At 44.3% G+C, this 25,537-nt stretch overlaps 1 protein-coding gene across 1 annotated transcript in view; it reads right to left on the bottom strand.

The window, feature by feature from the left end:
- COL4A6 (collagen type IV alpha 6 chain) overlaps nucleotides 1-25,537 on the bottom strand; it is a 266,092-nt gene that overhangs the window by 36,387 nt on the left and 204,168 nt on the right. The window contains exons 4-16 of the mRNA XM_059385604.1: nucleotides 24,835-24,969; nucleotides 23,755-23,799; nucleotides 18,124-18,240; nucleotides 14,575-14,643; nucleotides 12,849-12,884; nucleotides 9,849-9,911; nucleotides 9,035-9,070; nucleotides 8,815-8,856; nucleotides 7,742-7,834; nucleotides 6,379-6,432; nucleotides 1,712-1,771; nucleotides 648-692; nucleotides 127-180 (exon numbers count right to left, since the gene is read on the bottom strand). Coding sequence (XP_059241587.1) covers nucleotides 127-180; nucleotides 648-692; nucleotides 1,712-1,771; nucleotides 6,379-6,432; nucleotides 7,742-7,834; nucleotides 8,815-8,856; nucleotides 9,035-9,070; nucleotides 9,849-9,911; nucleotides 12,849-12,884; nucleotides 14,575-14,643; nucleotides 18,124-18,240; nucleotides 23,755-23,799; nucleotides 24,835-24,969 — 849 coding nt within the window. The remainder of the gene's footprint in view (nucleotides 1-126; nucleotides 181-647; nucleotides 693-1,711; nucleotides 1,772-6,378; nucleotides 6,433-7,741; nucleotides 7,835-8,814; nucleotides 8,857-9,034; nucleotides 9,071-9,848; nucleotides 9,912-12,848; nucleotides 12,885-14,574; nucleotides 14,644-18,123; nucleotides 18,241-23,754; nucleotides 23,800-24,834; nucleotides 24,970-25,537) is intronic.

Below are 25,537 nucleotides of genomic sequence, written 5' to 3'. Positions count from 1 at the left end.
TTTTTTTATAAGCCACCCCATCTGTGAAACTTTCTTAGAATGGCCAAATGGACTAAACAGCATTTATGGAAATTCTTCACCCTTCCACCTCCCCTATCCTGGATTTCTACTTCCCAACAACATTACCTTCATTCCTGGGAATCCATTAAGCCCAGGGAAACCTGAAGCCCCCTTCTTGCCCTGTGACAGAAACACAGTTAGAACTAAGTCAAATGTCTAAGAGCATAAGAGGGACTGGTCTTTGGATGAGGCCAGGGCAAACGGCATAGGGATCTTGGCAGACCTTCCAGGGTATGCATGGATTCTACCTGACTCTGAAGGGTGTACAATGTTCCAGAAGGCAGTTTGGCTTGAGGTAGCCAACTTGCCTGTTAGGAGGTATATGGGCCCCAAGGCTAGGAATCAATACAAGCGGGCTGGACTTCCTAGCCCCTGATAATATGAAGCAGTAGGACCATGGAATGGCACTGGATTTGTCAACCCTGGATATTCAGCCTCATGGATGAAGACAAAAGAAGAGAGCAGCTGAGATTATACCCATCAAAGGGAGGTAGACAATTTGTACCATAAGCAGTGGTTACCTCTGGACTGAGGCCATGTTAAGTAAAACAAGGGGACCTTTTGATTAGTGATAATAACCAAAATACCTGACTGCCTGGAGGGCCTTGGAATCCTTCCAAACCCATGGGACCCTGTGAAGAGAAGGGATCCACCTTAGAAAGATTAATAACCCACATTAGAAAAAGCCAGTAGACTTCTATAACAAAGCTTTCCCACTGAGTTCAGAACTTAGCCAGCTTCTAAAATCAGGTATGAGAATGTCCCTAGACCTGGCTTAATGACTTCTAAGCACTAATTCATCAGGCAGAATAGCCGCACAGAGCATTTTTAAAGAGCAAAATAAATGGAAGCATTTTAAGTACTGGGTGGAATTTGGTAGAAAGCCTGGGTGGTATTATACTTAGTCTGCATTAGTTCCAAGTCATGACATTTTTAAACAGATTGTGGGAGGGCCTCTTGTCTCTCACCCCAACTGCATTCTTTGCTGGTGATTATGTCTTTTCAAGACAAGGGAGTAGAGAAAAGTAGAGAAATAAACAGCAGGGTAAAGGGCAAACATTGCTGAACACTCAAAAGATTCTTAATGAGTTTTATGACTAAGCCAAAATCACAGTTCTCTAAATGTTACCTCTTTAAGGCTAAGGCTGGCCAATTGCTTATAGCCGAATAGGTAAATGCCTAAAGCACTTAGAATCACAAAGGCTAACAATTATTTCCTCTCCTTGAAGAGGGGTTATTACTGGAAATTATTGACTGCAAATGTCACTCATTATGTTCTAGACCATCCCAGGCTTGTTTCTGTCCTTTAAAGATTATACTCAGCCCTCTTCCATTACTACAACATCCGCACCCTAGACTACATTCCCCCAGGATAGAAAATAGTGAAGTCAGGACAAGCTCACCCCGTTATTAATCCCGAAGACAATTCTCTATGATGGCAAGGAAAGGAAGTTGGCTGAATTCCTTATTCAAGAGAGCCATTAAGTCAAGGAAATGGGGACAAAGTGAAAGGAGAGTTGAGGAAGAGAAATAAGAGAAACTTTGATGGCTATCAATTTATACAACATAAAGATGCGAACAGGACAAAAAAATGGACCCAATGGACCGGATAACCTGACAGACCCAGGAAAGCAACATTCTATGTTCATACCCTAAGTCCTGGCAAGCCAGGGATTCCCTTTTCTCCTTTTTCTCCAGCAGTTCCAAATCCCTAAAGGAAAAAAAGAAAAGAAACCACAAGTTATAATATCCATTTCATCAGAGGTCTCCTGACTCCATCCAAAGCAGGGAGCTTAACTTTGAATCAGTGCCCTTCCCACTGGGGAGGCTTACCACACTGAGTCTCTTGTCACTGCCTGAGAAGTCCCCTGTAGGGCTGGGGAAGAGTTTGGATCATTCATTCAAAGTTCCCTCTTGGTTTTAGAAGTAATGTCTTGTCCCCCTAAACATGATTACATGTCTTCATAGCTACATGGACTAACAGCAGAGAAATTATTAAATATCTAATTATTCCCATCTGTTAGTCCACATAGCTATGATGCCCCCTATAGGGCCTGAGAACTGTGTTCATCCTTGGGGTGAACCAGAGGGAAGGACTTTGTCCTTTGGAGGCATGATGGCTGCGTCATCCTCTTCAGTGGGAAGGATTCTCTCTATCTAGGTGTGTTCTAGACCCCTGTGGGCCCTAGCAGCACTCCAAATGGCACTATGACATGGTCTTCAACCCCTCTTGCCCTGCTCACAGGAGGTGAGGGCTTGCAGCCAAGGACATGACCTGGGGGTTCTCTAGGGAAAAGCAGAAATCCAAAAAGCAGAGTGAGTGAGAAAGCCTCCTTCCCTCTGGGTCCAAGGCAAGCATATTATGGGCCCTTGAGGTATAGAAGAGTTCACTACCAAAGTAGATAGTGTCTTTCACAGCAGACTTTACTGAGGCCATTTTGCTGTTATTGTTTAAATGTGGAATTTCTGGAACATAGATTTTAGCAAACAACATTTAGGCCTATTGTGAGAATGGAAGGAGCCATGACACTTTCTAGAATGTAAGCTTGTGAAAGACAGTAAATGTTGGCACGTCTCGTGGCTCAGCCGGCTGTGTACCCAGTGCCCGAGACCTGCTTCTTGTTTTTTCTTCCTCTTATATACTACAAGCATTCCAATGGGTCCTGGGAGTTGGCTGAATAGCCCTTAGCTTTCTAGGCCCAAGTGGTTTTTTCTTAGCTACTGTTATGGTTTTTTCATGTAGGCCACTCTGTGTGTGTGTATGTGTGTGTGTAACGTTTCCATTGTGGGGCAGAGCGTGGAGAGTGCGTCTGTGAAGGGTCTAGTTCAAAGCAGACTTTGGTTCCCACTTGTCTTTCTGTTTTTGCTCCATCTCTAGTTGTAAGGCTTATGGCTCAGGCCTCATGCTGAATAGGATTTCTACTTGAAAGGTCCATGGGTCAAGTTGAACACAAACTTAATTGAAAGTGCAGTGCTGCATCTCAAATTGGAAACCAAGGCATGCTGCCATCTGGTGGAATGCGTCTCTGGGCCTCCAAAGCCAAGCCCCGTGCGGCCTTCCCTGACCTGTCCACAGAAGCTGGGGCAGTCCACATTGCCCTAGACTCTTATCAGTACTTAGATGGGTTATGCAGGAATCTGTAAGCAGAAGGTCTGTACCACACTCCCATCCATCTCCTCCAAGACACGCTACTGCATGCCACACATATACAAGGTCATTCCATACATCCTTGTTGAATTCAATAGAATGACCCAGAGAACAAAGCAACAGGTGAAACAGGTCCAGGAACGCTCATGCTGTCTACCTGTCTTGCCCACAGTTGCAAAGACAAGAGGACCTTGTCCTCCTGCTTCAGAAAGCAGAAAGGCGTAGGGTGAGGAGGAGTGTCTGGGTGGCTCAGTCGATTAAGCGTCTGCCTTCGGCTTAAGTCATGATCCTGATCTCGGTGTCCTGGGATTGTGTCCCAGGGTGGGCTCCCTGCTCAACAGGGGAGTCTGCTTCTCCTTTTCCCTCTGCCTGCCTCTCCCCTGCTCATGCACACACACTCTCTCTCTTTTTTCTCTCACTTGCAAATAAATAAATAAAATCTTATTTAAAAATTTAAAAAAATAAAAAGCAGACCTTTCTGTCTCCGGACTCTTGCTTTCCCAGAGAGCTTTTGCTACCGTGTGTGTGTGTGTGTGTGTGTGTGTGTGTGTGTGTGTGTGTGTAAAACACTAAAAAGTTTAAAAAGGAAAAAAAAATCAAAGAAACTTCTTTATGTGTGTGTTGGGGGGGCAGTTAAAGCCAATTAGACAGACATGACTTGGCAAGATACTGGTATGTAGGTGCAGCTTGTCCCCCAGTGCAGGGAGGCACCATACAGGGCCCTGCTGACCAAGTAGTTCTAGCAAGATGTCCTGGGACCCCACCGTGTCACAGTCTGTCCTTGCCAGGAGCAGTCTGTCCTGTGTCCACTGCTCCCAAACCCCTTCTCACCCATGTCCAGGATGGCCTCATTAGAGCACTGGCTTAGCTGCTCCTAGGTCTGCTGGCTAGGGTCCTGGTCTCCTGCTATTTTTGGTTCAAGGACATTAGTGGCTCTGCAAAAATTCACCTTCAGTCACATGGCCAGGAATAAGAGGATGGGGGGGTGACGTAGTCACTGAGGTAGGGGTAAAGCGGGTGGTAAAGGGAGTAGGCATGCTGTGAATGCTAGTGTGGAGCCTGGGGATGTCAGGCCCGTGGCCCAGGGATGGCCGCTTTGGGCACGGGTCTTCAGAGGCATGGCTGCCCAAGAGGCAGATCACCACGCAGCTGCCCTCTGTCCAAGCTTCTCCCCCCCGCCCCATCCCAAGCAGGCTCCCCAGGGCTTCAGCTGAGCCAGTGGAGATGGCTAGACCCACCTATACAACTAGGGAATTTCCCGAACTGGGAAAGGGGGAGCGAGGACGGGGCTCAATCTCACGACCCTGAGATTGCGACCCTGAGATCCTGACCCTGAGCTGACACCAAGAATCAGACACTTAACGGAGCCACACAGGTACCCCATAACTATGCTTTTAAAAAGTTCTTATCTCCGGGGCGCCTGGGTGGCTCAGTGGAAGCCTCTGCCTTCAGATCTGGTCATGATCCCAGGGTGCTGGGATGGAGCCCCACATCGGGCTCTCTGCTCAGCAGGGAGCCCACTTCCCCTCCTCTCTCTCTGCCTGCCTCTCTGCCTACTTGTGATCTCTCTCTGTCAAATTAAAAAAATAAGTTCTTATCTCCTAGAAATACTGAATTCTTCTATGTTGAAATAAGTCCGTTATTTGCTTCAGCTTGCCTTAGTAGCTAAATGTCAAAGCTAAATGATGAATACGCAGCAGGATCATTATGCCATTCTTTTTTCTTGGCATTTGTTTAAAATGCTCCATAATAACAAGTATACTTTTTTTTTTTTTTTTTTTACATTTTCACTCCATGCATTTGTCTCTTATTTTCACTGCTATTACCATAGTCCAAACTGACCTCATCTCTCCCCCGGGCTGATGTAGTAGCTTCTGTTTGCTCCCTCAGCCTCCTCTCATCCTCCACACCCCACCTCCAACCCTTGCCAGAGTTATCTTAAAAAAGCAGGTTAGAGGGGCCCCTGGGTGGCTTAGTCCGTGAGGCATCGGACTCTGCATTTTGGCTCAGGTCATGATCTCAGAGCCTTGAGATCCAGCCCCACTTTGGACTGCACACTCAGCAGGGAGTCTGCTTGAGATTCTCTCTCTCCCCCTCTGCCCCTGCCCCCTCTCGTGCTCTCTCTCTCTTTAAAATAAGTAAATAAATCTTTAATAAAAATGCAAGCTAGAGCCTTCTGATGGCTTCCCATTCTATTTAACAAAAAAGCCACATTCGACCTACAGAGGGCTCCATGATCTGGCCCTTGTTCCACCTGCTTGTTTTCTTGCTGGGTTGCTCAAAAGGGTCTTGGCACTTGCTGTTCCTTAGGCCAAAAAAGCTCTTCCTGATCCTCACAGGACTTGCTTCTTCATAATGTACACTTCCTCAGAGAGGCCCTTTGTGACTGCTCTGCCCAAAGTAGCTCACCCCCATTCTCACTCCACACTCCATCACCTTAGCCTTTCTTTAACTTTTTGTGTATCTCTTCTTACAATATCAACCTGTTCTTGATTCATTTGTTTGCTTGTCTATTGTGTCTCCTTGCCTCACTCCCCCGTTAGAATGAATGCTCTTCAAGGACAAGAACTTTTACTTCTTTAACTGTTATTTACTGTGGTGCAGCAGAATGTCTAGACCCACCTGCCTGGGACCTAGGCACCCTCAAAAGTTATATGTTGAGGGAAAGACAGTAAGATACAAGGGCAGATAGGAGAGTGAAGACAGGATTACTAAGATTAACTACCATTTACTGAACAACTAATACATGTCGGGCACATATGAAGTCTTTCCGTGTATATTATCTCATTTAATCCTCATAACTATGCCATTATCATCCCCCCTCCCTTTTTTTTTTTTTTTTGAGGGAAGCTGGAACTCAAGAAGGTTGAGAACCTTGTCCAAGGTCACATAGCTAGAAATTGGTGAAATCAGAAGTCAAGCCTAGGTCTGTTTTCAATTTACAACTTGAGCTAATAACTGCTAAGATATATAGCCTAGTGGAGAACCAGGCTAATGTCCCCATGGGTTTGAGAAACAAGAACATTTCCTTAAAGGTCTTCTAATAAAGAAGATGGTAGAATGCTCTCCAATAATCACAGGAAGAGGTTAGCTTCCTGTTAGCTTTCTATTGCTATAGCTTTTGTCCAAGCAGGTCTTTGAATACATGTTGACCAAATGGGGAGACTTACTGGGAGACCCGGAGGGCCACTTGCTCCTGGGAAACCTGGAAGCCCTGGTTCACCCTGGAAAATGAACCAAAGATTAGTGAGTAGCAGCAGGAACAGTGAACATAAAGGATATGGATCCCATGAGTTGCTTGAGCTCAGCAGTGGGTAACAAAGAGGGTGTCAGATAGTATAAATTACCCAGGATCCCCAACTAATAGCTGTACCAGAATATCAGTTTGGGGAGCCCCTGTGGTATGGGAAAGACCAAGACCCATGGCAGGGAATGAAAACTGTCTAAAACAGAATCTCAAATGTTGAAGCTAATTGGGAGATGGAAAAGATGATCAGATAGCTGCTCTCTTTCTAGAGACAGAAGCCATTCAGCATGATTCCCTGTTGCAAATTTCAGGCTGCAAAGAAAGCAACAGTTTGGGGAAAAGAGTAACAATTACAGTTTGAATGGGAACCTGTAACACTGTAATCTGTTTTTCCCCAATATGCTAATTTACCTAGTTGTGTCTCGGAAGGGGTCCTTAAGGTCTGGGAATGATCAGGGAGACAGGTAATCTTTCATATGCTCCCAAACTGTTTCCAAATTAATGATTACTTTCCGTAAACCTGAAGAGGGCCTGGAGCTATTGCTTCCACAAAGACAAAATTAAAGAAATGGGAGTAAACACCTTCCCCCACCTGGGTCCCTTGACCATAGGCACAGAATCACAAAACTTAAGGGAACCCTACAATGGAAGGGAATGCAGGATACTGAAAGGTATCTATCACCCTAACAGCATACAGGCATTTGAAAATTACCAGATTTACACTCACTCACAACAAAATAGAGATTATAACGTATCTCAGTTAAACAGGTCCACAGCTTCAGCCACAGTAGTTCATATCAGGCGAATTAGGGAATCTACTGCCACTTGGTGACAGTATACCTGATTTGTGGGGTCAAGTTTTACAGGCAATAACTTCTTTAAAAAGGTAAAGTAACCAGTATACCCTTTGTGTCCTGTCGCAGCACTTTGGGGACAAGGTAAGTATTGAGAGCGTTGGGAGTTAGGAGCGACAAAAAGCACAAGTACTTAACATTTGTTTTAAGTTATTTAGCATCTTGGTAATTGAATTTGAGAAACCAAACCACAGAAAATATGACTTAAACAAATGCTCAGAAGTCCAGGCACACTCATATCCTCACATGCAAACAAAGACTTTTTAGAAAGTTTTCCACAGGGGATAACACAAAGGTTTTACCATCACTTCCAAACAAAAAAGCATGACCCAGAACCCTCTTTTCTTCCAGTAGAGTCTGGTTATTAGAGTTGAACTTTGGTATTAATAGGAAAAGGATGGTTAGCATTTCTTAGGCTTAAATGTTCACTACCTTGGATCCTTTTTTCCCTTTGGGAAATCCCATAAATTCCAGCTCCCCAGTAGATGGTGGCGGTCCTGCAGGGCCTGGGAGACCAACATCCCCCTGTAAGATCAAAGGGGATGTTAAGCAAAGCAGAAAGGTTTGTCCTCTGGATGTCATTCACAAATAGACTGTCCACTCCTTTGGTCTCTTTACCCTCACCCTTGCCTCACCGAGGAAACAAAACTCTCAGTACCAAAGGGGTAGGAAGAATTATAAGCCTGGCCAAATGCATTTTGTACCAGAGGGAAAAAGCCAGATGGATGAAGGGAAAGAAACCACAGGTTCGTGGTTGCCAGGGTCATGCATCAAAGGGTATTTGGAAGAGAGAGAGAGAGAAAAGGCCTTTGAGCAAGGAAAATGGCCACCTCTTGGCAATGGCGATCAGACTCTAATTGGTCCAGTCCTTGCCAAGAGCATAAGCAGAGGCAGTGAAGTCTGAGTTAGAACACTGGAGGTTGGATTTGCTCCTTGGAGGCAGTGTGATCTACAAAAGGCAGCCGTGAGGGGTGAAGAGGCCAAGCTCCCAGGCTCCCTCAAGCTTCCCAAAATCACTCTATGGCTTATGCAGACAGAAACAGGGGAATGAGGGAAGGGATGTAGAAAAAAATGGTGAGAGCTTGAGAGGGCAGAGAGAGACAGGAGGAGAAGAAAGAGGAGGAAAAGGAGGGATGGCGGGAAGAGGAGAAGCAAAGAAAAGGAAAGGGAAGGTGACACGATATACAGAACATCAGGGGAATACCCTGGTGGGAGGAGGAGGGAAGCAATTTCAACCGAATGTGTTTCTAAGCCATGCACGCTTCACAGGTCAGAGGCAGGGAGACTACAGTATTTGGAAGAAAAAAAACCCCAGGAGCCGACGTGTGACATGTGTGCTCGCAGCCCCTCCTGGAATCCCACCACGGGACCCATGTGGAATGGGAAGTGCTCATTTCCCGAGGCAAAGATCCAATTCCCCTTAAACCAAGCAGGCACATGTGTGCAGCTACAGATAGTACTGGGAGCATATGGAATGCAGATTGTATTTTCCAAAATCTATTTACCTTGACTCCTTTCTCTCCTTGGAAACCTAACCCCATATTCCCCTGGGGCACAGCATTGCAGGGAGGAAAAACAAAATCAATTACTAAACAAGCTCCAAGAACTTAAATTAGAATGCAGTCTTTTGCCAGAAAGTGTGTTTAAGCAAACCAGAGTCTCTCTGGGGGAAACCAGAACACTTAGCGGTAGGAGGCCACATGCCCCAAGAAAATGTATACTCACATCAGGACCAGGGAAGCCTGGGGGGCCTGGAGGACCCTATATTAAAAATGAAAGGAAGGAGCACTTGTTAGTTTCAGACAAAAAGAACCTGGGTATGTGGAGAGTCACCGGAAATGAGTCTCCCACTCCCTCAATATATTCTGGCTTTAGTGCAGCAGATCCTAGCTCTCTCTCCCATAGTGCTCCCCGCCCTTTTAAAAAAATCTCCTTAGAAATCTCCCACGTTGCACTGATAACCACGTTCGTGCTAAGGTGGGGAAGACTCATGCATCATTCCTCCCAGTAGCCTGGACATTTAAAAAAATAGTGGTCTTGGGGAAAGCTAAACCAAAGTAATCAGTGGTGAGATTGCATGCACCGGAGAGAGAACATTCTGGAAACTGGTCTTTCCCAGAACCACATGGGGATAACTGGCTATGTTCTTTCTATACTGGTGAGGGCAAATAGGTTTGGTATCCGAAAAGATAGGTAGGTAGGTAGGTAGCTCTGCCCAAGGTGGGGTGTGGAGAAGGATTTCAAAGCTTACTTCTGTGCTCAGGGATGGTGTGATTAATTAGCAGGGTCTGTCATGGGTGAGGGCATGGAAGGTGGAAATGGGTGTGCCAGGCAGCTTCTGTCCCCGGGTGCAGAGCCAGAAGGTCTCTGATAAAGACAACTGTTCCTTACAAGAGCATGCATCACTTGAATCCTCCAAGAATGGAGGTTGCCCTTTCCACTATGAGAGCCTACACAGGCTTGTATTTAATGCATGGCCTGGTGGGGAAAGCATTCATGGGAATACTGTGATCACATGGTTGATTTACATTGGTCTTACTTGCAATCCTGGTGGTCCCATGGGTCCTACAGCTCCTGGGGAACCAGGTGTGCCTGGTGGACCCTAGAGAGGCAAGTTTTTATGAAAGTTTCTCAAGAAAATTGGAAATATGCATCCACAAGAGTTACACAAGAATGTTCATAGCAAATTTATTTATAGTAGTGAACAACTGGAAATGTCCCAGGTATCCATTGATGTGAGGACTGATAAATAACCGAATCATCTATACAGTGGAATAAATACTCACCAATGAAAAGTAACAACCTACTGATATGTTACAGTGTGGGTGAATCTCAAAAGCATTGTGCTAAGTAAAAGAAGTCAGACCCCCAAAGGCTACATATTATACTATTTTCTTTATATAAAGTTCTAGAATGGGAAAAACTGAACTATGATGGAGAGAAATCAGGACAGTGGTTTCCTTTGGGTGGGGACAGGGATTGACTGGGAAGGGACAGAAGGGAACTTTCTGAGGTGAAGAGAATGTTCTATACCTTAAATGGGTTTGGTTTACACAGGCATACATCTTTGTCAAACCTCAGCAAATGTACCATTTAGGATTTGTTTATTTTGTTTTAACTTTGACATAAAAAGAAAAACTGCAAAGACATATTGGAGTCTAGCTAATGATAGGCATGCTGTAGTATTTAGAGATAAGAGCAATATCGTCTGCAATTTACTTTGAAATGCATCAACCATAAGATGGATTGATGGATGGATAGAGATGGATAGATGGATAGAAGTGGGATAAAGCAAGTACAGTAAAACATTAATAGTATGGGTGTTCACAGCAAAATTCACTCCCTGTTGCTCTATATTTGAACATTTTTTACATTAAAGTGATGTAAAAAACAAAAACTTCAAAAGAAAGCAAAAAAAAAAATCTTACATTAACATCAAATAAAGTAGACTTTGGGACAAAGAACATTACCAGAAATGAATAGGGGGTAATTTTGTCATGATAAACTAAGTCAGTTCATCAAGAACACGTAATAATCTTCGACATGAACACAATCTGATGAAGCGAAACAAATCTGCAAGTATAGTTGGAGAATTTTAACATCCCTCCCTCAGTAATTACTAGAACTAGATTTAAAAGATCAGTAGGAACACAGAAGATATAAACAACACTGTCAACTACCTGGAACTGATGGACATTTTTTAGATCATTATACCCCAGAGCAGCTGAACACATTCTCTTTAAGAACATATGGCACACTCAACAAGACAGTTTTGTATGCTGAGCCACGAGAAAAACCTCAACCGATTTAAAAGGATTGAAATTTTCCAGAGTGTTCACTCAAACTGCACTGAGATCAAAGTAGAAATCAACCATATAAAGATAGCTGGGAAGCTGCCAAATATCGGGAAATTAAACAACGCACATTTCCGTGGGTCAAAGAGAAATGCAGATGGGAAATGAGAAACTATCTGAAACTGGGTGGTTAATGACAGTATTACAAGCAAGACGATAAACATCTAAGAGAAAGATGGTATGGGGAAATAGATGGCCCGATAAAAATGAAGGGTGGTAACGAGGTGATAGGTAAGTGATGGAGAGGCTAAGCAAAGTCATGAGAAAGTAAGGGTTCAGAGGGTCCTAAGGAAACAGAATCCTGCTTTGACCCATACGTCCTCAGTCTTCACTCACCTCTGCTCCTGAGTGTGTTTACACACGTCCTGTTTCTTGCCTACATCTTCCCACACCGCTCTCTCTGTTTAGAAACTTCTTCCCAATGCAGGCCAGTCCAAACATCACCCATAGTTCTCAGAGGCTACCTTCTCCATCTTAGATATAAAGTCTCTCATGATGTATCTTTAGGCAGACAGCATCTCTTCTTCCAAGCTGGTGAGAAATTTTTATGCCACGGTCCTACTAGTTTTTCACATCTTGGTGTGTGTTTCGGAGGGGGTTGGGGGAGGACAGAGACCCTGTCTGCACTGTCTTGGGGATCACTCATAGCACCTTGAGGCTAGTAGGAGCTCAGTGGTGGTTCTGGAATGAAAGAAGAAAGGCAGGAACCCCAACATAGCAAAGAAGAAAGAAAGGGCTTTTACGAGGCCACTTCAAAGGAACGCAATGATGACGTGGCAATTCAAGGAAACAGAAAGTTCTTATTTTTTTTTTAAGATTTTATTTATTTATTTGACAGACAGAGATCACAAGTAGGCAGAGAGGCAGGCAGAGAGAGAGAGCAGGAAGCAGGCTCCCTGCTGAGCAGAGAGCCTGATGCGGGGCTCGATTCCAGGACCCTGGGATCATGACCTGAGCCAAAGGCAGAGGCTTTAACCCACTGATCCACCCAGGTGCCCCGAAAGTTCTTATTTCTTTTAAGATTTTATTTATATGAGAGAGGGAGAGCATGAGTAGAAGGAGGGGCAGGGGTGGGGAAGAAGACTCCCCACTGAGCCGGGAGCCCGATGCAGGACTCGATCCCAGGACCCTGGGACCATGACCTGAGCTGAAGGTAGCCACTTAACCAACTGAGCCACTCAGGCGCCCCAGAAAGTTCTTACTAATACAACTCATGGCCTCACATGGACTCCCAATTATTAAGCGTCCCTAAAACGAATTTCTAGACAGAATAGCTTTCACAGAAGAGTGTTCCACTTTTTTTGTTTTAACCCTCAGCATTCTGAACACACAGAGAACAGTTAGTAGATGCTTGTTGAACAAAAGGTGAAATTCTTTCTTAATGCATCACAGGGAGTATGCATGTCCCTGGCCTAAGGGTCTGGAAGGCTGCTCCCTGTGTTACTTGAAGGGGACAGCCAACTCTCTCAGAACTTTATCACCTGGAAAGTGTGTGACATTTTAAAAGGATTGCAATTTTCCAGAGTGTTCACTCAAACTGCATGACCCATTCTACCTCAACTGCCTGGATATTCCTTGAGAATGTCTACAAAGACCTTCGAATGCCATGGTAAAAAAGAATGCAAAGGGACCCGCAGTGACTGCCAACCAAACATTGAGCACTCCACCCAGAAACAACAACTTACAGTGATTCCATCCAGTCCAGGCAGCCCAGGCTCCCCCTGAGAAACAGACAAAGGTGGGACACGGAAGAGATTAATTAAGCCTGCACTATTATTTTGTAGATAACGGACCTACGCTTCAAGAGCAGAAAAATACATTGCTGATGGCTTGGGTCTCCTAAGGTCTCCTGTCAAGGTCTTGTGTTTTAAATAATGCATGAATTGGGCATATTCAACCATTTACTTTTTTTTTTCCTAAGAAAAATCCGGACTCCAGAAGACACATATTATAGCCTTGGTTGAACAGGATTTTATATTTTACTTGGAGTAATTAATTTTCACCTTTGCTAGGAACTTATCAATTAGAAACTGTTTCTGTGGGCTGGTGATTCTCCTGCTCTTTTTGGAAGAGAGCAAAGCTACCTTCCCGTGTGCCTTCATCCCCAGAGAATCTGTGCCCATATGTATACAATGCAAATCAGACATTTCAAGGGAGAATCAACAGAGCATACAGTCTCTGATTACGTTTTAATTACTTTGCAGCATCTTAAGTCACTGTATGAATCTGTAATATAACCATATTGTGGAAATTGATGTGTTCCACGGGGTCCAGGGTCTCTGTGATTTTTGGCAAAGCCGTTTAATCAATGCTTGCTATGACAATGGCTATATTTTGACACCTGCTAGTCTTACCCGTTTGGCTTATGGTCAAAAAAAAAAAAAAAAATCAGCTCTCTGCTGCATGGAAAAAGCACTGCCTGGATTTTAGCTCTCTGGTAAATGGGCTATGTGAGTCTAAGCAAGTCACATAGCCCCAGTGTACCTCGGTTTTTCTACCTGTAAAATGAGCAACACGAATCCGATAATCATGAGCTCCCTTCCAAGCCTACCATTCAACCTTTGGCCATGACATCTAAGCCAAGAGCCCAAACCCTGTACCTTCTCCGGTTCTTAGTCACCCACCCCAATCACCACCTTCCAAATGGATTTGCAGTGTTTCTGGTTCTGTGCATGGATGGAAGACAGAAAGGTGCCAACCTCAGCTGAGTGAACGTGTGTGCACCTTCCCTTCAGATGCTGGGCACATCGATTACCATCTGCTACCAAGGGAATAATACCAAGCTCACCTCCCACTCTGCAAGGGAGTAGGGTCAATCATTTGGGCACCAGAGTTTCCAGATAGCATATACCAAGAGTACAGTCACAAGAATACAGAAGATTCTGGTCAATTCTAGGAAGTGATGGAGGTTTCCAGCCAGCTGCAGAGTTGATGGGCAATTTTTGCAGACAGTCAGGGGCCTGGTGAGGGTAACAGGTTGGCGTGCAGGTACAGAAAACGGTGGAGCCAGCATCCTGGGCCAGTGGCCATGTTGAGATGGGCAGAGACATAACATGGCTTCATACCAAGGTATGCAGACATCAAGGATTGTAGGGTAAACAAAAGGTATCTGCCTCCAGGAAATGTCTTGGCTTGTCAAAGAAAATGATACCCATGCAAACTGTTTGCTGATCTGTCTCTTATTTTGGGTGTAGATCCTATAAAGCAAATCTCTTTGACAGTATGGCTGCAAACATTTCTGCCAGTGTTTCCACCACCAAAAAGCTCCAGATCCCTTTTAAGTCTAGCTTAGTCTGCTCCAATAGAGACACAGATGCTAGTTCTCATAACGGTCTTGTTGGAGCTGGGCCCAATCCCAGGGAACTCAACTTATAGCCAGCCTACTTAGCTGCCTGCCTCAGAGGCTCTTACCTTCATTCCTTTGAAAGTACCTTGGTCAAAGACAGGTTCGCCTTTAGAGCCTTTCTGCCCAGGAAGCCCCTGAGTAAAATAAGAAACACTTGTGAAGAAATGCATGCACACATACAGAGTTTTAAACAGTATGATCTGATCACATAGAGGACCCAATGTCGAGAGCCTGGAACCATGTGGTTTATTCTATGGCTGTGCTAAGGGGCAAAGAACATCCCCCAAATGGGTGCTGAGTCTCAAAGTTATATGGCTGTCTCCCCAACTCCCAAGTCAGGAGTCTGTAAAGGAAGTAGGGGACTTTGACTCTGTTCAGAACACTGATCAGAACATCCACATATAACACACGGCTCACTGGGAAGCCTCCCGCTCATGTGCTCTACCCCTCACAGCTATGTCACTGACACGGCCCCCAGCTACGACTAAGCTTAGAGAAGATCGGTAAAGAGGCAGATAGTAAAGAATTTAAGCTTTGTGGGCCTTCTCTGGGCTCTGTCCTGTATTCTGCTTCTCTCATTCCACACAAACCTTTAAAAATATCAAACCAAGCTGCAGTCATGGGTCACACAGGCCAGTTTGTGACCCTCCGGGTTAAAAGATATCTACAAAACCATCTCCATCTTGTGCTTCTACCACAAAACCTCAGCTTCAAGGCCTGTCTAAGAGGTGTTAACACGGAAGACAGGTCAAAGTACACCGAACCTGACTACCAAACCAGACTTTTTACCGTCTCAGTGGCAGACGCTGGCTAACATCTGCTAAAATTTGTCTTCGTGGGGAAAATCAATGTCCCTATATCTAAGGAGAAGTCAGGATTAGTATTAGAGATAGGAGTAAGCTTCGGGGACTGAAGAGTTGGCTGAATTATGGATTTCTTGAGTTCACAGATCATAGGTGTGATAGAAGAATCAGTGGGTCCCCAAAGCACCTTCTTTCCTAATGTTTCCTGTTTCCCCTTATTCTTATGGCTGCTCCTTTCATCAAAGAAGCTTGACAAAATACCCACTAGCAATTCAGCAGGGTTAGAAAGGGTTCAACTTAATAAAATCTACGCCCAAGTTCCTATTTAGGCTTAATGGGAGGCTTAGGGACAGGATTAGGTTTTACCCTTGTCCTTTATGCTGTCGGAATGTTTATTACCTCAAGATTTCTTGTCTCCCTCTTGGGGGCAGCATTTCCTCACTTTGCTGGATTTCCATTCTCTTAACACAGATGTGATTTGCTCTCCTCTTCTGTTGCCATGGCAGTGTTTGGAGCCCTTTGTGACCCAAACAAGCTCATACTACGTAGGTAATACGTCTTTCTCCACCACCACCCCCCGACACCCGCTGCATTTTGGTTCGGTCTTTAGATATCAAGTCCTTTATGCCGATATGAGACCTGTGTTTTGTCTGTCTCTCTTATGCAGATACCCACACCCACAAATTTGTCACAGAAGGCACTGGTGATGCTCTTCCAATAAAATACTAACTAAATAATGCTTCAATGAACATAGGGGGCATATATCTTTTTTTGAATTAGTGTTTTTGTTTTCTTGGTATAAATATCCCGGTATGGAAATAACCTAAGTGTCTATTGATGGATGAATAGATAAAGATGATGTCACACACACACACACACACACACACACACACACACACACACACACTCTGGAATACTACTCAGCCATTAAAAAAGAAGGAAATCCTGCCATTTGCGACAACATGGATGGGGCTTGAGGGCATTATGCTAAATGAAATAAGTCAGACAGAGAAAGAAAAATACTATATGATTTCACTGATGTGTAGAATCAAAAGTAAAACCAAAATAAATGAACAAGCAAAACAAAACAAATCTTGGGGACAGAGAGAACAGATTGGTGGTTGCCAGAGGGGAGACTGGGAAGGGGATGGGCAAAATGGGTGAAGGGAATCAAGAGGCAGAAACTTCTAGTTACAAAATAAGGAAGTCATGGGGATGCCACGTACAGCATGGTGACTATAGTAAATAATGTATTTTTAAGGATTTCATTTTTATGTAATCTCTATACCCTAATGTGGGGCTCAAACCCTGAGATTATGAGTTGAGTTGCATTTTCTGCTGATTGCGCCAGCTAGGTACCCCTAGGGTAAATGGTATTATATAGTTGTTAAGAGAGGAGACCTAAGGTTCTCACCATAAGAAAAAAAAGATTGCCACTCTGTATGGTGACAGATGGTAACTAGACTTAGTGTGGCGATCATTTTGCAATGTATACAAATATCAAATCATTATGTTGTATGCCTGAAACTAATATAATGTTATATGTCAATTATACTTTAACAATAACAAAAAAAGAATGTGGGATAGCACTGGAATAAGACATACTGGGAAAAAAAAGCCAATTAATTCATGTAGCCACAGAATCTGTATAACAGTATGATTTCTAGCTAAATCTATCACCTGAGTACCCTTAGCAGCTTAGATTATTTCAAATAAGGTTGATAACGGGCTTGAATTGTTATTTTTCTCTTCCTAATTGTTTGTAAAAACAACCTTGCAAGGGCACTGTATCTATTAGAGATCCTTTAGATCCAGATATTGGATCCCTATCTGGATGAATAGAATTAAATAAAAGTGGTGACAGCAGGATCTAAAAAAATGCTCTATCAATCCTGGAACCAAGGGTTATGGGTTGGGTGGGGAGGGGGAAGGGGGCAAACTATGTCAGTGTAGAGTAGGATTTCTCAATTCTTTCTCAGTACAGACACTTTTGGGACAGAGGAGTCCTTGATGTTGGAGGAAAGCTGTCTTGTGCTAGTAGTGTACTCTGAGTGGTGACAAACAAAAATGTCACTAGTAACTGTCAAATGTTCCTTGGGGTGGGAAATCATCCCTGGTCAAGAATCACTGGTTTAATAAGTGACTCTTAATCTCACAAAACAAACTGAGGGTTGCTGGGGGGAGGGGCGTTGGGAGAAGGTGGGTGGGGTTATGGACATTGGGGAGGGTATGTGCTTTGGTGAGTGCTGTGAAGTGTGTAAACCTGGCGATTCACAGACCTGTACCCCTGGGGATAAAAATATATTATATGTTTATAAAAAATAAAAATAATTTTTTTTTAAATAGTACGTTTGAGGGAATGTTTTCCACCTATAAAAATATATTAATGTAAATATGTTTAATTGAGATGCCGAAGTATGAATATTAAATCAGTACATTCCCATGTTAAAAAAAAAATAATCACTAGTTTAGACCAAGCCTACCAAGCCCTTTGGGTCATCATCAGTGCTCCCATGATCTCATGTAAGCCTTCCAAATACTGCATTTTCCAGTGTCATCTGATGTGGGAACAAATCAAATAGCCCAAGTGTGTACTTTGCTCTGAAATGTACTGGAGGCTCTTCACAGTCTTGCCAGCTCTAAAATCATCATTTGAAAAAGAGGAAAAAAAAAACCCTCTGAGAAGTGGAACATATGTGCCTCTTCTGCAACTAGTATTCTTTAGATGCAGATGCTTAACGAGGTCTCCATAAAAGCAGGGAAAGGCAAAAAACACCATTTGAAATAAAGGACAAAAATTTGGCAACATACGGGTGGTCCGAGAAGCCCAGGATAGCCCTGAGGGCCTGGATATCCAACAGCTCCTTGAGTGCCATTACAGCCATCCAGGCCAGGTGGGCCCCTGGGCCCTGGCTGTCCAGGGTGGCCCTGTTCCAAGAGAAAAGAAGGGATCACATCAGCCACAGGACTCCGACCAACCCTCACCAGCTCCCCAGGAAGAAAAACTAAGTATGCTGCCCACCTCTGGCTCCTTGTCTACTCCCTTTGCCCTGTGAGAACCATTCTCTTAGAGCTTTCCTCCACACTCAAGTGTATGGAGCTGGTGACAGCGCAGGGGGACACCCCCCCCCCCCGAAGGACCGATGTTTTAATCAGACCCGTGCTGAAACCAAAGGGATCAAGATGGGATACACAATGGGGTGCAACTTCATCTTCCCAGGGTACAAAGATGTACTAAGATAGGACTTAGCTGGCTGGCCACTGAAGGGTTACCATCAGGCAATCACGCCAGGCCTTGGGACTTCCTCAGAATAGACCAGAACCCAGGCAGCCTGGTGTGGCTCTTTGTATGGGGAAAGCCTGGGGCTTTTTAAAAATATGGCTCTGCCTAGGAAAGGATGCTGACTATTGGTCAACAGAGCAGAAGCAGTTTCCACGGCACCACCCCTGTGTCTTCACTTCTTCTCCATACTTGCTACTGAGACCATTGTTTTGCCAGGGGAATTAGCAATCATTCACATAATTGAAGTTGAGCTTCCATGGTGCACAGAGTCCACTTTTACGGTGCAAACAGATCTTTTAAAATCTGTCATCAAGAGTGGGTTATGTGCTGGGTATGGAGCAAAGAGATGATGTGAAAGCCCAGAAATCTGGACAGGTCCATACAAGGTTGACTCCTACCCCCCGCCACGTGCATGTTTTAAAGCCAGCCATGGATATTTAATAATTTGAGGAAAGCGTGCCACACATTCGAAACTCAATCTTTTGCATTATTGGGGGAAATAAGCTTTTGTCAAATTCTTATTAGGAAAATGAGCCATAGAATTTTGATGCATTTTCATTCTTATTGTGGTGGTAGGAGATAGTCTATTGATATAAAAGTGTAAGTCTAGAGTGAACTAAACCGGGAACAGCTTACTAAGTTGTCAACATTTTATTCCAGAAGGAAACAGCTATTCTTGTTCGCCCTGAAGATCTATGCTCCACCTTCCCCAGATCTGTGCTTTCGGAGGCTGACCTTTATGGACAGTGCTGCTGAGGCTCCCTTTCCTTGTGTCTCCTGAGAGACACAGGCAGATGATCAAAGAACAGGAGCAGAAAGAACACAGGTTGTTTATTTCCCCCATGCAATCCCTCCCTGGCCATATTTCTGACAATGGCTACATTTATCTACAAGTCTTCATTGAGCAGCCCCTACTCCATGGCTCCAGATCTGACCAGTATCTAGTTCCAGTATCACCATTCTTTCTTTCATCTTTGGGCCTAGGGGCAGCCAAAGCTCTTGTGTTAGTTGCTTGGCAATCCATTGCTGTTCCTCTGAATCATGCTTACATCCTTTAAATATATCCTTCACGCCCTCAGTTCAGTTAACCCTTTCAGGTAGAGTGTCTATTTCTTCCTGGAATCCTGATCACCACTTTAAAATATCCCAGGCAAACACGCTAGGCGTTATCGCTCAGCTGGATAACAGGGATGAGTTAAGACAAAGACAATAGACTGGCTCACTCCTGGGGCCTTGGTTCTGTTTGACACCAAAACCTCTACCTGGCTTTTTACCCGTTGGTATCCACATTTTTTTTTTTAACTTGGGCCCCAACCCTGTGGTTTTCTTGCCTGAATTCCTTTAAAAAAAAATATTTTATTTATTTATTTTAGAAAGAGAGCATGAGTGGGGAGAGGGGCAGAGGGAGAGAGAGAATCTCAAGCAGACTCTGTACTGAGTGTCGAGCCCAATGTGGGGCTCCATCTCACCACCCCAAGATCATGATCTGAGCTGAAATCAAGAGTCAGACACTCAACCGACTGAGCCACCCAGGAGCCCCTTGCCTGGATGCCTAGTATCTTCCACCTGCATTATTCCAGGGGGTACCTGTTCATTCCTTCCTACCTTAGCTGAATTCTCTGGCATTTGACTTAGATCTGTCAGCCCCATCTTGTCCAGCTGATACCATGAGATGCCAGCTAAAGCATGCTCTGAGTCAGCCAGACTTGTGTTCCAATCCCAGCTTTGCCTCTCCCCATCTTGAATCTCAGTTTCTTCACTCGTAAAAATGGAGATGAGTAATACTACCTGCTAGGGTTGTTGTCAACATCAAAATGAACTGAAAAGTTCATTACAATAACAAAAAGTTCATTACGATTACAATTAAATGAGGCTAAGTTTACTAAGTAAGAGCTCAGTGAAGGAAGCCTTCTTCTCCTAGGTAAGTCAACGAGGATATGTCACTGGGCTGAACTTCTAGCTCCTTTTTTTAATTCTCAGTAGTACCACAGCATTTCGGGCACTTGGCCCCTTCTGGTTTTAGCTAATGATTTTACATATGTGTGGGCCAGCTCTCAATGAGAATGTAGCTCTTGGAGGGAGGACACCACGATTCTATACAACCACAAGGCACCAAACACACAGAGTAAATGGGCTACAATCCAGAAAAGCAACACTCCTCCAGGCCCAGATTTCAAAGGGAAAATTTTCCATTTGGTGAGGTCTGTGTCCACTTTGAAGATATAAATCTGGTGTGTTCATTTACGAGTCTCTAGGAAGGGAAATATTTGAGATTAACTCCAGGAGAAAAGCTAAACATACATTGCAAAGGACAACTTGAAAACTTCTGCTTCCAACTGATGGGAACGAAAACAGTTGATAAACATGCATTTCTTGTGGATGCCCACATCCCCAGTGCACAGCTGTGATATCATGAAAAACCACAAGCCTACTGCCCTGAGTCTACATTATTCTAATGTTGACTATCTTGATGAATGCTTGTTTGTTCATTCTCCCAACTGGTTGCTGTGCCCCTTGGTGCACAGACTTGAATGATTCATAAAATGATTATTTGCTCGCTCATGTTGAAACTACCTACATGGCAGCCACGATGGAGTTTTGGGACCCAAACCAGTGATACATATGTTAGCGATCAGCCAACATTAAGTGGGGAATCAGATTTGTGCAGTGATCCAGTTTAGTAAGATGTGTTGGGAAAGCTGTTGGTTTCAGCTGCCGAAAGTAGAGCAAAATAATTAGTCTTCCTGTGTCTGAGGGAGTCCTGCCAGTCTGACAACCATTGCTTTTGTGGGCACTAGAGGTTGGAGTCAGTCCCACAGATATTTCTAGCATTCCTAGCATGTGGTGAATTTAGCCCCAGGATCTCTGGGGCCTGCGAGTAGAGTAGGAGATGTATTCTGCACTTTCAAGAAAGCTAGGTAAGACCATCACACAAGACAACTAATAAATACCGTGGGCCACATGTAATAAGGAGATACCAAGGACTCCTAGATTGGAGATGGAAGGGAGAGGTAAGCAGCAAGCAGAAGGTGCCCAACAAATACATCTTGAACCACTGGAAGAGAGGGAAAGAACAAGGGAGAATAATTTAATGGAGTGAGAGAGCCTTGGGGCCTGAGGCTAAAGCAATTGATAGTCAAAAACAAACACAGACAATCTTTGGTCAAGGGAAGGGCCCAGGGAATGGGAACTTCCATCAGGGGTAGTACATTTATTTGGAGGAATCTGGACACCGTACTTCATTCTCTCAAGCAGTGAAGCCCCAGAGAGAAGTGATCAATTCCTGCGAGCACTAGGGCACTCCTCGCCACATGCTAAAGGCAGAAGGGTCATGTTGGCCTCTGGGGCATGTCTCACTTCAGAACTGGACCAGCCTCAGTGTCACAGGACTCTCTTCCTTCCAGCCTCCATTAAAAAGAGACGACAGGAGGACGGGCTCAGTGCTGCTGCAGGCTCCAACTTCCCCCACTCAGCTCCCCAAAAGGAATGGAAGAGGTGCTCTCCAGCTTTCTCATTTTCCTTACCCATGGCTCCCAGAAGACACACAATCTGAACTGGATCCTGGATAAAGTGCCGATAGGAACACAGCCAGGGTAAAATGCCAGAGGATGTCATAAAAGAACAGCCAACCCCATACACTTATTTCCCTGCTGGCCCATTTCTGGGCATTTTGCAGACTCTGCAGTTGGATAAAATGCAGAATTTTGTTGGCCAATTTGTTGATACAGATAACAAATGGAAGGAAACGAGACTTCTGTCTTCCAGCTTCACAACTGTATACTAGGTCTGGAAAGAAAATGGATCAGATGATAATATCTTTTTTTAAGATTTTGTTTATTTATTTGAAAGAGAGAGAGAGAATGAGAGAGAGAGCACACAAGCTGGGAGGGAACAGAGGGAAAGGGAGAAGCGAACTCCCTGCCGAGCAGAGATCTTGATGCAGGTCTCGATCCCAGGACCCTGGGATAATGACCTGAGCCAAAGGCAGATCCTTAACTGATTAAGCCATCCAGGCATCCCCAGATGAAAATCTGAGGGTAGATTCATATGCTTTTTCTGTATCCCTGTAGTAAAGTGACAACATCCAGCAGGTGCACAAGAAATGCCTAGAGATTGGCACAAAGAGATTTAAGCCCCCTTCCTTGATACTAGATGATAATGCAGTATAACTCTAGAAGCTGTTAAGTCCAGAATTTGCCAAACTGTGCTTAGATATGGTTCAGAAAAAATGCCTTAGAGGTTGTTGGAAGGATAAAAACAGGCTCTAAAACCTCTCTCAAACAAAGAAGCTCTACTTTTCCCTGATCCATACACCAAACTTCCACACAAACCTTTGGGTCTTCTCCGTAACAAGGCTGAAAACCACTGCCATAGATAAACACAGCCCAGGCTACAGATTTGATATATATAGACACGTGACAAAAAGCAGAACTAAAAAGTGACAGCAGCAAGTTGCAAAATACTGTATTTTAAAGGCTGGTAAAATGTTAATCAACACTGGCAAAATGTTATTCATGGACTCTCCAGTGGTGGGATAAATAAGAATACAGGGTGAACGGAGCACCCAAAGGGTTGGATCAGATAAAATGGGAAAAAGAGATGCCTGTAAGCTCCAAATTCCTCACTTATATCCAGCAAATCCCGGTCCTCAGGATAAAGGGAAGAGGCGGTCTCTGCATGATCTTTGGAACAGCCACTCTGCAAAAACTAAAGGGAAATTCACTCTGGAATGAGACAAGGCTGTAGAGAACAAATTACTGGAATGAAATGTATTGAGATACCACCAAGTATTTTTCTGTCTAATTCATGTATCCTCTTACTATTCCTTTTTTCCCCTTAATTTTCTTATAATATATGTGCATGTGCTCTGATGTGTGCAGTATGCATGTGCTCTGATGTGTGTCTCCACATATCATCCCCGGTTGAATCTCCCCTCAACCACAAGACCTAACTCTTCTTGGCTAAGATATTGAGGGTTATGCCTGTGCGTGTTCCAGCCACCTGACTGAGTGCTACCTGTAACTCAGTCCCTGGGAAAGTGTGTGCAAACACTTTGCTTCAAACCCGATCGTGTGCATCTCGACACTTGAAACAGGATGTGGTGAAGGCCAAGGCGACCTAGAAGTGATATTAAAAAATGCCTCTGTGCACATACTCACTGGAATCCCATTGATGCCGAGAAAGCCAGGAACTCCCATGGGACCCTAAAACAAGGAGTGGGAAAAAGAAGGTAAGAGACGCTCTAATTGATCTCCACTAGATTAAGTGGGTTCTTCCATGTGATTTGTGACCTAAGCTGAAATGTGTTGTGCACTTCCCTCTCCACATTACATCACCTTGCTCCCTCCTCCAGGTCTGGATAATCACTTGCCTATACTCAAGGTCTTAAATATGTCTGTGTTCTGAGACCAGTTTTTATTTTAAGCAATATGGTGCCAGACTGAAAATAACGGTTCAGTATAACGTGCTGTTTTGACATCTGGGAAAACCAGAAGGGCCTCTAAAGGCCTAGTCCCAAGTCCCCCTATCTCCTCTGCTCCCACAGATAAGATCTCCTAGGCAAACGGTCCTCCTTATGAAACAGAGAAGGTGCAGCTCCTGCTTATTCCTGAGTCGTGGGTTTCAGTCCCTGATGGCTCAGTGAATTATTCAGTGTTGCCTCCCACTGCCCCTTCTGGTTTATTCTGTTCTAGAGTGCACCTCCACCCACCATTTTGTGGTCCTGTGTGGTGTGTGGTGTCTTTCTACTTTTTACTGTGAATATAGGTGACTAATAAACCTGATGTCAATCTCTTCCATCTGGCGTCAGGGGTCATATCTTCTGCCATCCCCAGAACCCTGGGGTGGGAATACCTCCTTTACCAGTGGGGTGAATGGGAGGTGATTAAAGTCTGCAGGGAATATAAACTAAGCTGCTAAACTCAGCCAGCTGCCATGACATGATCAACCTCCTTTCTGGAGTGTCTTTCCCTACCTTTGTGGCCCAGATTTCTTCCCAGCATTCTGACTGACGCTTTGCTTCCCCGTCTCCTTGATTGGATTCCTGTCCTCTCCTGCCCAGCTGATTGAACTTCTGACCCACGCCCACATTGAACCCACCTGAAATCCCAGCCCAGCAAGCCCACTTTTCTAGCAGCTTTTTTTTTTATTAGTATTATTTCCATAAATGAGATTTAGAACCTTTTACCTTCATACATGTAGTCCATACTCAAAGAAAAACCAAGCTCTGGTGTTTTTACCTTATCTCCTTTTGGTCCATATGGTCCCAGGGGGCCTGGGGAACCCCTTTCTCCTTTCAACCCTGCTAAACCACTAGGGCCAGCAAATCCTTGAGGGCCCGCTGGACCCTGAATTCCAATTGGTCCTGGTTGCCCCTATGATGGAGAGAAGGGGTGCAGTTAGCCAACAGGGGACTCAACATGAACACTTCCAATTTTCCCATGCACAGAGAACACTGTCATCACTTCACTAAGTAATTTTGGCTTAGAGATCTGTGAAGCATGCCAAAGTTCCAGACATGGGTCAGAAAAGGCTATTTTCAGGGCCGCTAAGCTTATTTGGATAGAACATATTTTATAAGCACATTTAATAAGATTCATGTGCACCAAGATCCTTCAACTTTGTACTTCTTAGTTATTCAGGCAGGATAATATTATCCTCTTCCTGGTTAGTGCCAGGCCATCCATCAGATTGTCAAAATAGGGAAAGAACAGAACACTGGAGAGCATCGTGACATTTTATATCTCACATTCAAATGGCCAATCCCGTACTTGCTGTGAAGTCTGGAAATGGCTAGGCCTGAAGAACATTGCCTCGGGGGATCCAGAGAGGGGACAAAGATCCAGAGAGGATCTTTGGGCTGGTCAACCTGCAAAAGCTCATCTTCATATGCAGATCCCAGGGCCCCATCACTGCAACTGGAAACAGATGCTTACAGGGAAA

This window comes from Mustela nigripes, chromosome X (assembly GCF_022355385.1).
Source record: "Mustela nigripes isolate SB6536 chromosome X, MUSNIG.SB6536, whole genome shotgun sequence".
NCBI classification, from domain to species: Eukaryota; Metazoa; Chordata; class Mammalia; order Carnivora; family Mustelidae; genus Mustela; species Mustela nigripes.
Note: the sequence above shows the minus strand (reverse complement) of the source record. Positions and strands in the feature narration are given on the sequence as shown.